Source organism: Pituophis catenifer, unplaced genomic scaffold (assembly GCF_029215685.1).
Source record: "Pituophis catenifer annectens isolate HBS135680 unplaced genomic scaffold, rPitCat1.0.hap2 SCAF_3, whole genome shotgun sequence".
NCBI lineage: Eukaryota > Metazoa > Chordata > Lepidosauria > Squamata > Colubridae > Pituophis > Pituophis catenifer.
In genome coordinates, this window is record NW_027256883.1 from 162,813,833 (window position 1) to 162,828,082 (window position 14,250).

General features: G+C 40.1%; 1 protein-coding gene across 1 annotated transcript; it reads right to left on the minus strand.

Moving 5' to 3' along the window:
* Positions 1–3,295: 3,295 nt before the first annotated feature.
* On the minus strand, positions 3,296–12,321 carry CYB561D1 (cytochrome b561 family member D1). The gene is made up of 3 exons (XM_070939665.1): positions 12,198–12,321; positions 6,067–6,104; positions 3,296–3,796 (listed from the first exon to the last, which is right to left on the minus strand). Exons 1-3 carry the CDS (start codon positions 12,319–12,321, stop codon positions 3,296–3,298), a joined length of 663 nt encoding a protein of 220 aa, XP_070795766.1.
* Between the last annotated feature and the right edge of the window lie 1,929 nt (positions 12,322–14,250).

Sequence of the window (14,250 nt, forward strand, 5' to 3'; positions counted from 1 at the left end):
TTTATTCGCTGTGAATAGGAAAGCATTAGAAACAGACTCAGACTAGATCTCTCCTGATTTTGTGGTGTATAAGAGGGAAAACAAATCAGATATGCAATATTCTGTTATTCTAATCTGTGTCAATAAAGTATAATTCCATTATTCCTGTGAAATCAGTTTCATGATCTGTATACTTCATACAGCTGCCAGGAAGAGACAGGTCAAACCCAATGACCTGATGGTGAGGTATCACAATGGTCGTTGCTCTGACCCTTCTTACTTTATATCTACATGAAGCTGCTGAGTCAGGATATCCATCCATTTGGAGTTAGGTATCATCATCAATATGCTAATGATACTCACCTATCTGATTCCCAATGTTGAAGTCATGTTTCAATGCCTAGAAGTTGTGAAGGTCTAGATGTGGAAGAACAAGCTCAGATGGGCTTCTGCTACCTGTACTGCCGTTTGGGTTGCACAGATTCACCTTATATGCCGATTACACATTTTCTTGAACCAAGAGAGCTTTCTAATTGTCATTAATGCCTCAGTCACATTTTGGTTGAACAATTGCAGTGCCATCTATCTGGGGAAACCTTGAAAACCATTCCAAAGCTAGAGTTTTTACAGAAGCAGCAGTGATTGGTGAGCGATCCTATATGTCATCCAGGTTCTAAGGCTTCATTGGCTACTAGATGGCTTCTGGATACAATTTAGTGTTCTATTTTTTTTATCTTTAAAGCCCTATACGACATAGGACTTTGTTATTTGGAAGCATCTGTCCTTTGTTTCTGTTTGTCCTGCAAGGCTTGGGACTCTTCCTGTTCCTGTTGATTAAGTAATTTTATCTAGCCCAGGAGATGAGCCTTCTCGGTGTAGCACATACCTCTAAAATACTATTTCCCCATTTCCAAGATTCACATGGAAAGGGCCTTGGGTTAGGTGATTTGTGTTTTTATCTCTATAGATAGGAGAGCGAATTTGCTGTTGTTCTCCAGATGGTGCAATCTTTTGGTTTGGTTGTTTTTTTTTTCCTTTACTGTTTTAAATTCTATTAGCTGCCATATAGTTGTTGGACTGAGCACCTTAGAAATGTAAAATATAAATATACTAAAAACATTTCCAGCTTGAGGGTGGATACTGAGTAAATTGCATATTGCAGCCCTCTTTGCTTCTGAGGCAATGCTGTGCTGGAACTCCCCAAACACACACAAACACACAAACATGGAATCATTGCCCTGCAGTTACTTATTAATATTGTAATTGCCAAATGAGTTTAAAAGGCCATAAACACTTTGTGTGTGTCACAGGAGAAACTGGGACAAGCACAGTTTTTATAGCCGAAGAGGCAGAAGGTTGTGAGCCACTTCAGTTTCTCTTTTATTTTTAAATGAACCAGATGTGGTCATGCTTTTTTAAAAAAGAAAAAAAAACCTAAAAAGTATTGGTTTGTGGCAGTGATGAAATCTAAAATTTGTTACTACTGGTTCTGTGGGTGTGGCTTGGTGGTGGGGGTGGGGGTAATGTGACTGGGTGGGCGTGGCCAATTTTTTAATATACTTTTAAAACCATTTTTTCTACAACCTCTTCAGCCGACCTCTACAACCTTTTTCTACAACCTCTTCAGCTTTTAAAAGCCTCTGAGGATCCCAGCTAAGTTGCCTGATCGGCAGAGGCTTTTTTTCTTTTAAATGCCTCTGACAATCAGGCAACTCAGCTGGGATCCTCAGAGGCTTTTAAAAGCTTTTTTTCTACAACCTCTGAAGAGGTTGTAGAAAAAATGCTTTTAAAAGCTTTTGACGATCCCAGCTGAGCCGAGCGATCATCAGAGGCTTTTTTTTTTTACTTTTAAAAGCATTTTTTTGGCCAGAGGTTGTAGAAAAAATGCTTTTAAAAGTAAAAAAAAAAAAAAAGCCTCTGATGATTGTGCAGCTCAGCTGGGCATGGGGGGGGGCAGGGATTTTTACTACCAGTTTTCTGAGCCATCCACCTCCATCACTACCGGATCGGGCGATCTGGTCTGAATTGGGAGCATTTCACCCCTGGTTTGTGGGTCTCCACAGTTGGAAATTGGGCTAAAATGTATATTCCCAATCTTCTAATAGACGGAACCTGCTATTTCTTGCCAAAATATTTTAACTTTTATATGGAAAGACATAGTTGGTGGTGAAAAATGTTGCAGAACATATTCTGAAGCCGCTTCAAAACCACTCCCAGTAATATAATTTTACCAGATTGGAAGTATTCAATTTAAATGGGTAGAAGCCTTACTTTACAATTACAGGGTCCTAGAAGTTTGGAAAAAATAGCATACAGTACTTTCAAAATAATAGACTGGGATTTGTCATTTGATACGTAAATAAGCCTACAGAGTGGGCTGAAGGGAATAATAACTACTGCAGATTGGTCCCTGATCCACTTACTGAAGGGCCTGTAGGACTGAGAGTAATAGATGTAAACTCCAGTAATTCTTTACTACTATTCAAGAAGAAAGCAAATGGGCAACTGTGCCCACCCTGTGCTTCTCAGCAGAACAACATTGTGGATTCAAGCTTGAGCACCAGTTAAATATCCATGTTGACTTGGTCAGTGAGCTAGAAAGAAAATTGGCACAATGCGATTGACAGAAATGGCAAAATTGACTGTATTATTTAGAAAAGAACCTATCTAGATTTGTTTCTATTTGGAAACCACTTCTGGACCTTTTGCTCAAAATTGAAAAAAACCCTTTGATTTTAGGTTTTGATCATTAGAATGACTTTGTTATAGAAAAGTCTTGAGTTGTTTAGAAATGCAAAGCAAAAAATTGAGGTTATATATATATATATATATATATATATATATATATATATATATATATATATATATATATATATATATATATATATATATATATATATATATATTTGTATTCTACACTGAACAAATCCCGGAGTCACTTTTTTTTTCTTTGCACCTTTCTTCTTCCTCCTTTTACCTTTCTAACTTTTGTTTCTTTTTGTATTTTTATCTTGCAATAAACTTTAATAAAACATCTTTTAAAAAGAAAGAATGTTAACATTTCCAGTATACGTAATTGGATATATGTATTGCTGTGTGTTAGGAAAATAACCCCTTGCCAGGGTGCTCTGTACACTTGCTGAATTCTAACTTGTAATTCCCTCTAGTATGTCCATACCCAACCAACCTATGGAACAAAAGAAGCAGAATGCATAGAAAATCAAGTGGGAATGTAACAAAGATCATGATAAAAAAGAGAACACACAAATAATAGTGTTGAAATGTTGATTCCAGGGCGTCCTACTGAGATTAGTTCTCAAACATACTGTCTCTTCTTCGACAAACAAGTTCTAGAAGTCTGGTTCACAATTACCAGGGCTGGACAGAAGACCAATCCCAGGCATAAATACCAAGCCACGCCTTTGATCTGGGCCTGAAACCAGTCAGACCAAATGCCCAGTACTACAGTAAAAGTGGCCAGCAAGTAAACTATCAGTCCATACACGGTGTGGCATCTCCGGAGCTGAGCCGCTAATGAAATCCTTATTAGCTGTGGAAACAGCAGGCCCAATCCACACAGAACTTGCCCACAGGTGGCCAATATGGTCAGAAGACCCAGAATGCTGTGCCAAGAGATGAAGTGTGGTAGTTCACTCCGGTTCTTGCTGGAGATAATGAAAACCAATCCCAAGGTGGCAGCCCCGAGGGCCAACATTTGTGCAATCCAATGCAGCTGCACTTTTACATTGTGGGAGCAGAAGAAAAGGGAGCCCTCTGGAGAGAAGATCAGGATGGCTTCCGTCAGGCAGAGGCAGAACTGAGTAGGACATAGGAACCCATTAATAACAAGGCTACTTCTACTTAACAGTAACAACTGAGGTAAAAAAAATATTTATTTTCCCTTTAAGTGATTTTTTTTTAATACCCTACACCTTTATTCCATTTGCAATCTTTGGGACAGGTAATAGTTGTCCCTAATGGTTCAGCTCCTAGCACACTCCCCCCTGCCAATAATGGACATATCAGGTTCAGCCTAACCTTTCGTGATGCAGGTTTTCAATATGCCCGTGATGGCGAACCTATGGCACACGTGCCCAAAGTGGCACGCAAAGCCATTTCGCCCGGCACGCACCACCTTGCCTGTTTGTCTTTCAGGTTTCTGGCACACATGCACATGTGATGATCAGCTATCCTTCGTGCGGCCGCAGTGCCAAAAACAGTGCATGCCTGCATGCCAGCCAGCTGATCATCGGGCGCGCATGCACGCTAGGACCCGGAAATTCAGCTTTTCCAGAGCGCAGCCACGACGAGGGCATGCGTGCACATGTGACATTTTCGAGCGATCTTTTCCTTGTGCCTTCAGCACTCACTCAGTGCTGAAAAGGTTCGCCATCACTGCAATATGCAGTAAATGATTAAGGTGGTCTATAATAGAAAAGCAGTTAAAAAGCAGTTAACTGATCTGGAGTGACATGAGAGGAAAAAAAACACTTTTCACACAAAGAATAAGAGGTGAGTTTCCTTCAAGTCAAGCTCAACTCTTGGTAATTTCATAGACATGCCTATTCAGTTTTCTGGCCACTTATATCCAATGTTTTGCTTTTTCAAAGACTTTTTTTAAAAAAATCTTGCTTTTATTGATTTTATAAATAATTCAAAGTGGCAAACATACTAATATTCCTCCCTCTTCCTATTTTCTTTTACAACCACAACTCTGTGAGGTGAATTAGGCCAAGAGACAGTGAGGCCCAAATTAGGCCCAAAGTCACCCAGATTAGAAGTCAGCGTCCTGATTTCCAGCCTGGTACTATCAGACCAAACATTTTTCCTAATTTCTTAATGAAAAAATTCCTAACCTAATTTACAATGCTGGGATTTCCTAGTCATCTCCTATCCAAGCATTAATCAGATCTGTCTTTGCTTGTTGTGAGACAAGCACTGGGCACTGACTATTTAGACTGGGGATGGTACTCAGTAAACTCACTTAGGTTTTGTTAATGAGCATCTGAAAAACTGGAGAGGATGGAATAAAGGCTGATCTTGAAATCTTCCTTCTCTGTTGTTCTATGCTGTCACTGCCACTCTGGCAGCCCTCCTAGCACGCAAGCAGAAACAAGAGAAAGCAGAACATCACCCTTCCCCTTCTCTTTCTTCCCCCTCCCCACCTCAGGTGATCTGCAGTTTACACCTTAACCAGACATGCACTGTACAGGTAGTCCTTGAATTACAACAGTTTGTTTAGTGACCGTTAGAAGATATAACAGCACTGAAAAAAGTGACTTATTACTGTTTTTCACACTTAAGTCCTCTGCAGCATCCCCATGGTCACATGATCAAAATTTGGATGCTTGGCAACGGACTCATATTTATGACGGTTGCAGTGTCTTGGGATCATGTGACCTCATGTGACTTTTTGAGACAGCAATGTCAATGGGGAAGCCAGATTCACTTAACAACCATGTTACTAACACAACAACTGCAGTGATTCACTTAACAACTGTAGCAAGAAAGGTCATAAAAAGGGGCAAAACTCACTTAACAGATGTCTCATTTAGCAACAGAAATGTTGGGCTCAATTGTGGTCGTAAGTAAAGGACTACCTGTATTTTGGACTTCAAAGGTAACATTTGGGCTTTGAAAAGTGTGCTGGGCAAAAGCCAGGCAGAGCCAGGAGTACTGCCAACTATATTTGATTTAATTTTAACTACTAATATTCTCCATATGTTTAACCAGGAATGGTGGGGGGGGGTCTAATCTAGGAGGAGGACATACATAATTTAAAATGTTGAATTTTAAAGAGAAAGGATCTGAAGTGATAAAAAGAAACTGCAAAGCTTTCTTTTTTAAAAAAATCACTATTCTGCTTCAGCAGCTAAATGCTCAGTTTTTATAGGACAGAAAATGTTTTAAGATTCAGGCAAACCACACCTGTTATGACTGTTCTGTTCTTGTTGGATGGCTCAAGTATTATTCAACAGGTGCCTAGGATACAGTACTTGCCTGAATAAAAACACACATATCTACAGTAGAGAGATATACGTGTTGAGTGAGTACTGTCATATACCGAATAAAAAGGGAACAACTTACTGCAATTGACATGAACACCGGGTGCCAGGAAAATAAACCTGGAAGGAAGAGAAAATAAGGAAGACTATTCAGCTTTGGCAAAGCAATCTAAAAATAAACCTGACTTCACCAGCCAATTTGATGCCAGGAGACCAGAGGAAGTCTGATCTTATGCGTTTCTATGTTGCTGTTTCTGATGTTTTTATACTTCATTTTGTTATCTGGTTTTTTATGATTTATTGATGTTTGCTTCTCTCAATCATGTGCTAAGTGGGAGAGATATAAAATCAAATATATAAACAAATGTATTATAAAGTTGTGCTTGCAGTCAAACAAGTGAGGGACATCTTTGTATCTTAGCTATGGAAGGTTCTGGGTAACAGCCTATGCATATGCAGCCAACAGTTGCCCAGTGCTAAAATGATGCAAGGAAAATATGCTATGGTTTAGTTACAATTCTCAGTCTGACTTCTCTGGCTTTCTCAAAATGCTCTATATGTAAACTATCTGTATGTGCATGCTGATTTCAGGAAGTGTGATTTGTTCCAATTATAATATTTACAACATTGTCTTTCAGTGTTTCAAACATTTTAGCAAGGACAGAGAGAATGGTAGGTTACCTTGCAGGAGCAAAAACAGCTTGGGAAGAATCAAAGAATCCAAGCATAATGCAGCATTTCGACTCTCTAACAAGATAACCCATTCTCCTCTAAATACTCCTTTTTTAGCCTTTTAGCAAACCCCATCTTTAACATTTTCAAGATTTGCTCCACAAATATTTTGTATATTTATTTTTAACAAAGGGAACAGAATTTGGAGCACTAGAGAGCTAAAAAATGAAACCGTAATTCACATAGCATGGAGCTGTTAGCTCTCAAATCCTTGTGTTTTTCTTTCATACAAATCTCTTTAGATGTAGCAGCCTTTTAATACATACATCCTCATATTCAACATCTGCACCCAAGTATTTGACACTGTTCCTCTGAAACAAGAGAAAAAAGATGATTCCTTTATCTAGAGAAGTGACTGTTTTTAAGTTTTAATTTTATTGCAGTTTTAATGTTTTCCCACAATTTCTTTAAGTTCTCTAAATTTATTAAGTCTTCACCCAGACCCTTTTCCTACTGCTAAGTTAAAGTACTATTCACCCATTCTTTAGGCAATAGAAAACCAGCAAGGAATGTTCCACCCTCATTGCCAATCCCTATTCCTGCCTCTATTGTGTCTCCCAAATGGGCTCTCCTGATTTTGCATGCACAGTGCACTGTATGCAAAGCATTTACTTCAATCTTCCAGCTTTGCTATCCTCCCTCTTTTGCTCGTCAATAGCAAAAACATCTGCCAATCAAGCCACAGCATCAGTAATAGGACATATTGAGCAGTAGGATTATGTATGTCAACTCTATATTGCTTCTTGACTATCCCACCCTACCCCCACTTACACCCAATTCTGTCGTAGCCAGGAGAGTTTCTAATTTAAGCAACAATTGGTTCCGACAATAATTTGCAAATCCAACCCTTATTTTGTGCATGCTGATGTACAAGTGGCACACTTGGTACATTTTTCCAAATATACATGCCTGCAAGTACTATTGGCTATCACAATTCCCAGGCCTTGTATTTTGCTAAAGCGGTAAGCAGCTTTAAGGTGCAGGGCCATTTTATATGTCTACCACTAGTTACATGTTATGTACTATGTTTATATTTGGGGGAGAAAGTACTGAATGTACTTGGGACCCGGACAATCCCCCTTTCCTGAATTTCCACCACTGCCTCTGATTATGCAGTCAGCCAATTATTCTAAAACTTTACTTTTATTTTTTTTATTTGACCAAGTGTGGTTAGACACGCAAGGAATTTATGTCTTGACACCTATTCAGCAGGCTTCACCTGGAGAAGGAAAGTAGAGAAAGCAGCACTTCAGGCAGCCTCCAAATTTGCTTCCCCGTCTTCTCTTTTTATTCCCATCATGCACAGGTGGGCAACTGAAGCATGAGAGAATTTTGGGCAGAGTTGAATAGCACTGATTCCTTGCTACCAGTGAATGACTTTTAAAATTAGTGGTCTGGGATGATAGGACATGTACTCCTTCATTCAGCTCTAGTGGCCAACTGTAGTAGGGCAGGCCCCAAACACTGCTTCAAGAATGATTCACTGCTCATCTCAATTTGTCTGGCAAGGATCAATATCCATGGCTTTTGATATAGAACAAGGAAGGGGGGGTGTAGATTGCCTTCACAATAGCCAAGGACAATTTTATGTCAGGCATTCAACATTTTTTAATATTGCTTATTCTTCATGCCAGGGAAATCAGAGTATGGGAATAAGCGAACAAAAATGTGCAGACTTGAAACCTCTTGACAAGTCCCCTCTCCTTGTCAAGTTGGTTTTAGTCATCTTTATCCATCATTTGGGCATGTGAACACAATCATACCTTCAAGTCAGTTCAGTACTGACTCCTGACTACTGCCTGGACAAGCCCCTGCAGGTTTCTTGACAAGATTTCAGAAGGAGTTAGCCATTGCCTACTTCCTAGGGCTGAGAGAGAATGACTAGTCCAAGGTCATCAAGCTGGCTTTGTGCCTAAGATGAGCCTAGAACCGACAGTCTCCAGGTTTCTAGCCTGCTGCCTTAATCACTTCACCAAACTCGCTTTTAGTCTTTTTAAGTCAATCTACCTCTCATCATCTCGGATCCACTATCTTGGATCAGATCACAAAAGATACTATCTCACAGCAGCTACAGGGTTTGGGGATTTTTCTTTTAGTAGGGCTAAGAATTTCAGAAATTGAAGAGATCTTCTGGTGTTACCTTTACCAAAATGCCCCTTTCCTAACAACAGAATATATTTTCAATTTGTGGAGGGAATTGCAGGGTGGGGGAGGGGAGGAGGGAGGGAGGGAAAGGAAGGAATTACAGGTTCAAGACTGGAGACGTTTCACTGAACACCTGTCCTGGTGTCCCAACTTCCAATGAATACATTCCAGAGACACTGGGCACATTTAATCTTAATGGGTTTTCTATGAAGAAGTGATTCTTCAAGTTTTGTTTTTTCTAAGTTGTAGACTTCTAAGTCTACTAAAATTTCTAGGCTATACAACAAAGCAATCTTTGATTCCAGTGGCTGAAGAAGGAGGGATTAGAAGATTGCAAAAGGTGGAACAATGAATCAAAGGAATCTGTCTGGTTATTTCACACATCTCATTCAGTCCTGGATTTTCTTCCTTCTTTAGTAGTGGGGAGAGAGAAACCTGTGTGAGCCTTGAATTGTACTTAATGCATTTACATTTCTATTTAATAAAGTATAAATGTACTGCGTTAAATACATTACAAAGCTCATGCCACTGTGTTTCCACTCTTAAAATGGTAGGGTAGTGCCATATCCATTTTTGGCAGTTAAATTGTAGACATTAATTTGCAACAACCATTGCACAGGGCCATGAATCTGTCAGCTGGAAAAAGAGATTTTGGACCACATAGCATTGTCATATGAATTTCTCCATAACAACAACAAACTCTATACTGATAAATTTAGCAAAAATCAGATTTAGGAGAACTGAATCTGTCCAGAAGGAAGATACAGGAATCCAGAAGTATAGGGGAGAATTCTGCATATTGAAATACTGTATCATTTGCTCCTCAACAAATACATTGTACTAACTCAACTGTTAGCCAAATCTCTGGAGCAAGTTTTAGTTCTTTTGTACGGGTATATTGAAATACACGGAGGAATACTCCATGAGAAACCTTGGTAGTACAGTGGTCTAAAGCACCCTGTTATTAAGACCAGCTGCCTGCAATTACTGCAGGTTCGAATCTCACCAGGCTCAAGGTTGACTCAGCCTTCCATCCTTTTTAAGGTAGGTAAATTGAGGACCCAGTTGTGGGGGCAATAAGCTGACTTTGTATAAATATACAAAAGGATGAAGGCTATTGCTTAGCATATTGTAAACCGCCCTGAGTCTCCGGAGAAGGGCGGCATATAAATCAAATTAAAAAAAAAAACTTAGAAATTAAACTTAGTAGAAATTCATAGACTGCATGATAGAGCTATGTACAGAGACATGGAAACAACTGAACTTTGCCATAATATGGTTCAGTATTTGAAATAATCAAATGAATTAGTATTTCTCATTCAACAAAATTAGAATTGCAAAATCCTATTATAGTGTTCTGAGATTTCCCATGCCTTTTCCTTTACTGGGCTGCTGACTTTAATGGGATTTTTTAAAAAAATACACTCCGCTGTGTTATTTCTATATTGCCTCTCCCCCACCTCCCAAATCTTAAACAGGCTCTGAAAATAATACAGAGTATACCAGCTCTGTTGATTTCAGTAGAAATACATTAAGCAGGTTAAACCTAATGGAAATCTGTTCCACTTAAAAGTGCTCAATTCTGGTTGAGTCATGCCTACCGGTAGTTGTTGCAAATATAAGAAAGCTTTCATACACAAGTGGCTTTACACATTAAAAAAAAAAACCCAGAAACAATCCAACAACCATAGAACCATAGTGTCTATTGTATGAAATTCACTGATGCTGTTGGATTCCAAAATAAGAATCATCTGTTATATAGCAGAGAGCTGTCAAGTTTTAAAATAAAACTTTTTTTCCAACAGTTGTTTCAACAGATAAACACCATTCTAAACTGAAAGAACCTAATACCACCTCATAAAAAGCAATTCTAATTTCTAAGGATCTGCAGATAATAGAATAGAATAGAATAGAATAGAATGGAATGGAATGGAATGGAATGGAATGGAATGGAATAGGAATAGGAATAGGAATAGGAATAGGAATAGGAATAGGAATAGGAATAGGAATAGGAATAGGAATAGGAATAGGAATAGAATTCTTTATTGGCCAAGTGTGATTGGGCACACAAGGAATTTGTTTTGGTGCATATGCTCTCAGAGTATATAAAAGAAAAGATAATGAAACAGATTTAAAGTGCATATTATACAAAATTATGAGCACAGCCTGTGCCTGGCGCACTTGAAAACAAATATAAACCTGTTTCTTGGTTATCTTATTTTAGACAGAAACAAAATAGAATTGATAGGTAGGTTTATTAGATTTCAAAGTTCAATTTTATAATGGCATAAACACACTCTAAATAGAAATCAAGAGCTGCTCATCTCCTCCTGTATAAAACCTATCCTAGTTTGCTCTTGAAAATAAGAATAAGAATAGCCATAAAAAAAGATGTTGTTGTGATGGATCTGGGCAACTAATAACTTATATGAATAAGTCCATATTTATTTTCTTAGCAACAGTATATATAGTTTATGATTGTCACTTTTAAGAATTGTTGTCCCTTTGCAGTCTTACCTATAGTTCTAACTTATTATCCTGACAGTCTTTTTTACCTCCTCTGCAGATGTCCAAGATTGTTTTATTACCGTTTCTCTTACCTTTATATTAAAATAGCAACATCCTTCAAATGTTTAAAAAGGCTTCCTTCTCCATCTCCATGTACAATGGGGCAAGAGGAGCCAAATTTCATAAACTAAGCTATATAGAGAATTCTCTCTCTCTCTCTGCTCATCAACTATTTTTATACTGCAGTTTAATAGTCTACTCTTTCCCATCAAAGCGTGAAGCAAAAATAGATGAACTAAAACCCAAAAGCCAGCACCTTGAGAAGAAAAGAAGGGGAAAAAAAAAACAAACCACGAACATGCAGTGATGTTCACAAAAAAGCTTCTTGCTTCGGTGATGGTGTAGACAGATTTTCACAGGTTTTCTCCTTCGTTAAAAGCTTCCTAGCTTACCCACCATCCTTTGTAACTCTCTCGCTTGCCTTGTGTAATTCTTCCCCCACTGTTTTGGGAATATTTTTCCCCCCCCGATTTCTGGCTCGTCCCGCCTATGTGACGCTATCGGCCAGCCTGATATTTATTGCTTAACTCTTCAGGTCATATGTGAATAAATAAAAGTTGAGGGCAAGTCGTTCGGCCGCGATTATTAGGCGGGCTCTCCCGCCGCCCTAACGTTTATCTGAACCGATTGCCCCGGGAGCGACCCGAGCACGGAGAAGCTACCCGAGGACAACCCAGAATCGTAGAAAGGGACGATCTGCCGCTTTCAAGGAGTCCCCAGCGGGATCAGCCTGGGCTGGGAGTAACCGGAAGCAGGGGTGTCACTCACTAGTGCCAGGCCTGGAGAGCAGCAGCAGCAAAACAGTCATCCCCCAAGCCGCCAAGTGGGCCAGGGCCCCGCAGCCGCGCCGCAGCCAAACAAACACGCGGCAGCCGGCGGGGGCGTCCGACATGACGAAGCCTTCCACTCCCCCTTCCACCCCACTCCCGCCTTCTCCTCCGGCGTTTTACCCTAAGGAAGGGAAGGGCTGGGTGTGGTTTGATGCAGGCTGCGACGCACAAGCACCTGTTGGGCGGGACGTCGCCCGAGAGAAAAGGCTAGGAGGGCTTCCCGGGCGAGGCAACGTGAGAGGCGCTGCTTAGGCAGCTTTCGCTCCGTTCCGCTTCCAAGTCCTTTCTTACGGGACGGCCCACAAGGCTTCTTGCCGCCTTTTTAAGGATTCGCGTGGTTTGTTTGGAAATCACCAGGCCCGAATAATATTTCGGCCAGTGCTGAAATCCAAATTGTTTTACTACCGGTTCTGTGGGCGTGGTGGGGCTTGGTGGGCGTGGCAGGGGAAGGATACTGCAAAATCTCCATTCCCATCCCACTCCAGGGGAAGGATACTGCAAAATCCCCATTCCCTCCCCACTCCTGGAGGAAGGATATTGCAAAATCTCCATTCCCACCCCGTTCTGGGGCCATCCAGAGGTGGTATTTGCCGGTTCTCCGAACTATTCAAAATTTCCGCTACCGGTTCTTCAGAACCTGCTGGATTTCACCCCTGCTTTCCGCCCTAACGTGTGGAGAAATGACTGAGAATGAGGGAAGGAGTTGGAACACAATGCCTGCTATTGTCTCAACCAGGCTAGGTTCTCAGAACCCACTTGCCCATAGTTAAGCCTACTTATTGAGATCAGTGTTCTCACGTTATATGTGTCATGTCAGGCTAAAATGAGTTGGTTGGGCTGCACCCAATGTTTAAAATACATTGAAGAAGGCAATCTGTCAATTGGATGACTTGTAAACCATCATCTATTTATAGTTCTCGACTTACAACAGTTAAAGGGATTGTCTCAAGTCACAATGGCACTGAAAAAGTCTTATGACCATTTTTCACACTTATGACGATTGCAGCATTCCTGTGGTCACGTGAACTGACTCATATTTATGATGGTTGCAGTGTCCTGGGGTCATGTGATCCCCTTGTGCAACCTTCTGACAAACGTCAAAGGGGAAACCAGATTTACTTCACAACTGTATTGCTAACTTAACAACTGCATTGGTTCACTTAACTGTGGCAAGAAAGGTCATAAAATGGGGCATTACTCACTTAACAAATGTCTCACTTAGCCACAGAAATTTTCGGCTCAATTGCAGTTGTAAGTCAAGGACTACCTGTATAGCACAATGACATTCCATGAACCCAACATATCCTGGCTTGGAGTTAGAGTGAGCATCATTCCCTCCGTCATTCTAACATCTCTCTTCAAGCTATATTTTTTAAGGAAGATGTTGCAGATTCCAAGAATTGGGATTATTCTGGAGTTTCTTATGCAATACTTCTAAATGTCAGTTTCATAATTTTCCAGGGTATGAGGTCAAACTACCCTGAACGCCTCCAGGTCTGTATATCTATATTTTTACACACCAGCAGGAAGCTTATGTATCTTTTTTTTCTTCTCTTCCCTCAACTTCATGATATGGGTAAAGCTACATGGAAAGCATCCATCTGTATTCTTCCTGCTGTTTTGAAAACACTAGGTCATTTCTCTGTGCCTGAGAAACAGTGAAGCAGTGGGGTGTAGATTTGTCAGAAAAGATCAGTTCTGCTATTACATATGACCAAGTGAGACTTATCTAACTTTTTACTCCGAAATTCAGTGAAACAAGGCAGAAGCCACATTACCAGTTAAATGGCCATTTGTATGTACTACTGCGTTGTAAGTATGTATACTCAACGTTTCTGGGTTCTACTTCAAGTCACACTTCCAACACTATCTGGTACCTTCCACAACTTCTGATAACTCAGGTATTTCTTGCTCCTGGAATTTAGCACCTCTGTTCACCCATCTTTCTCTATTAATGCCAGTTGCCTCATCTCTTAATCAGAGATCTTTGC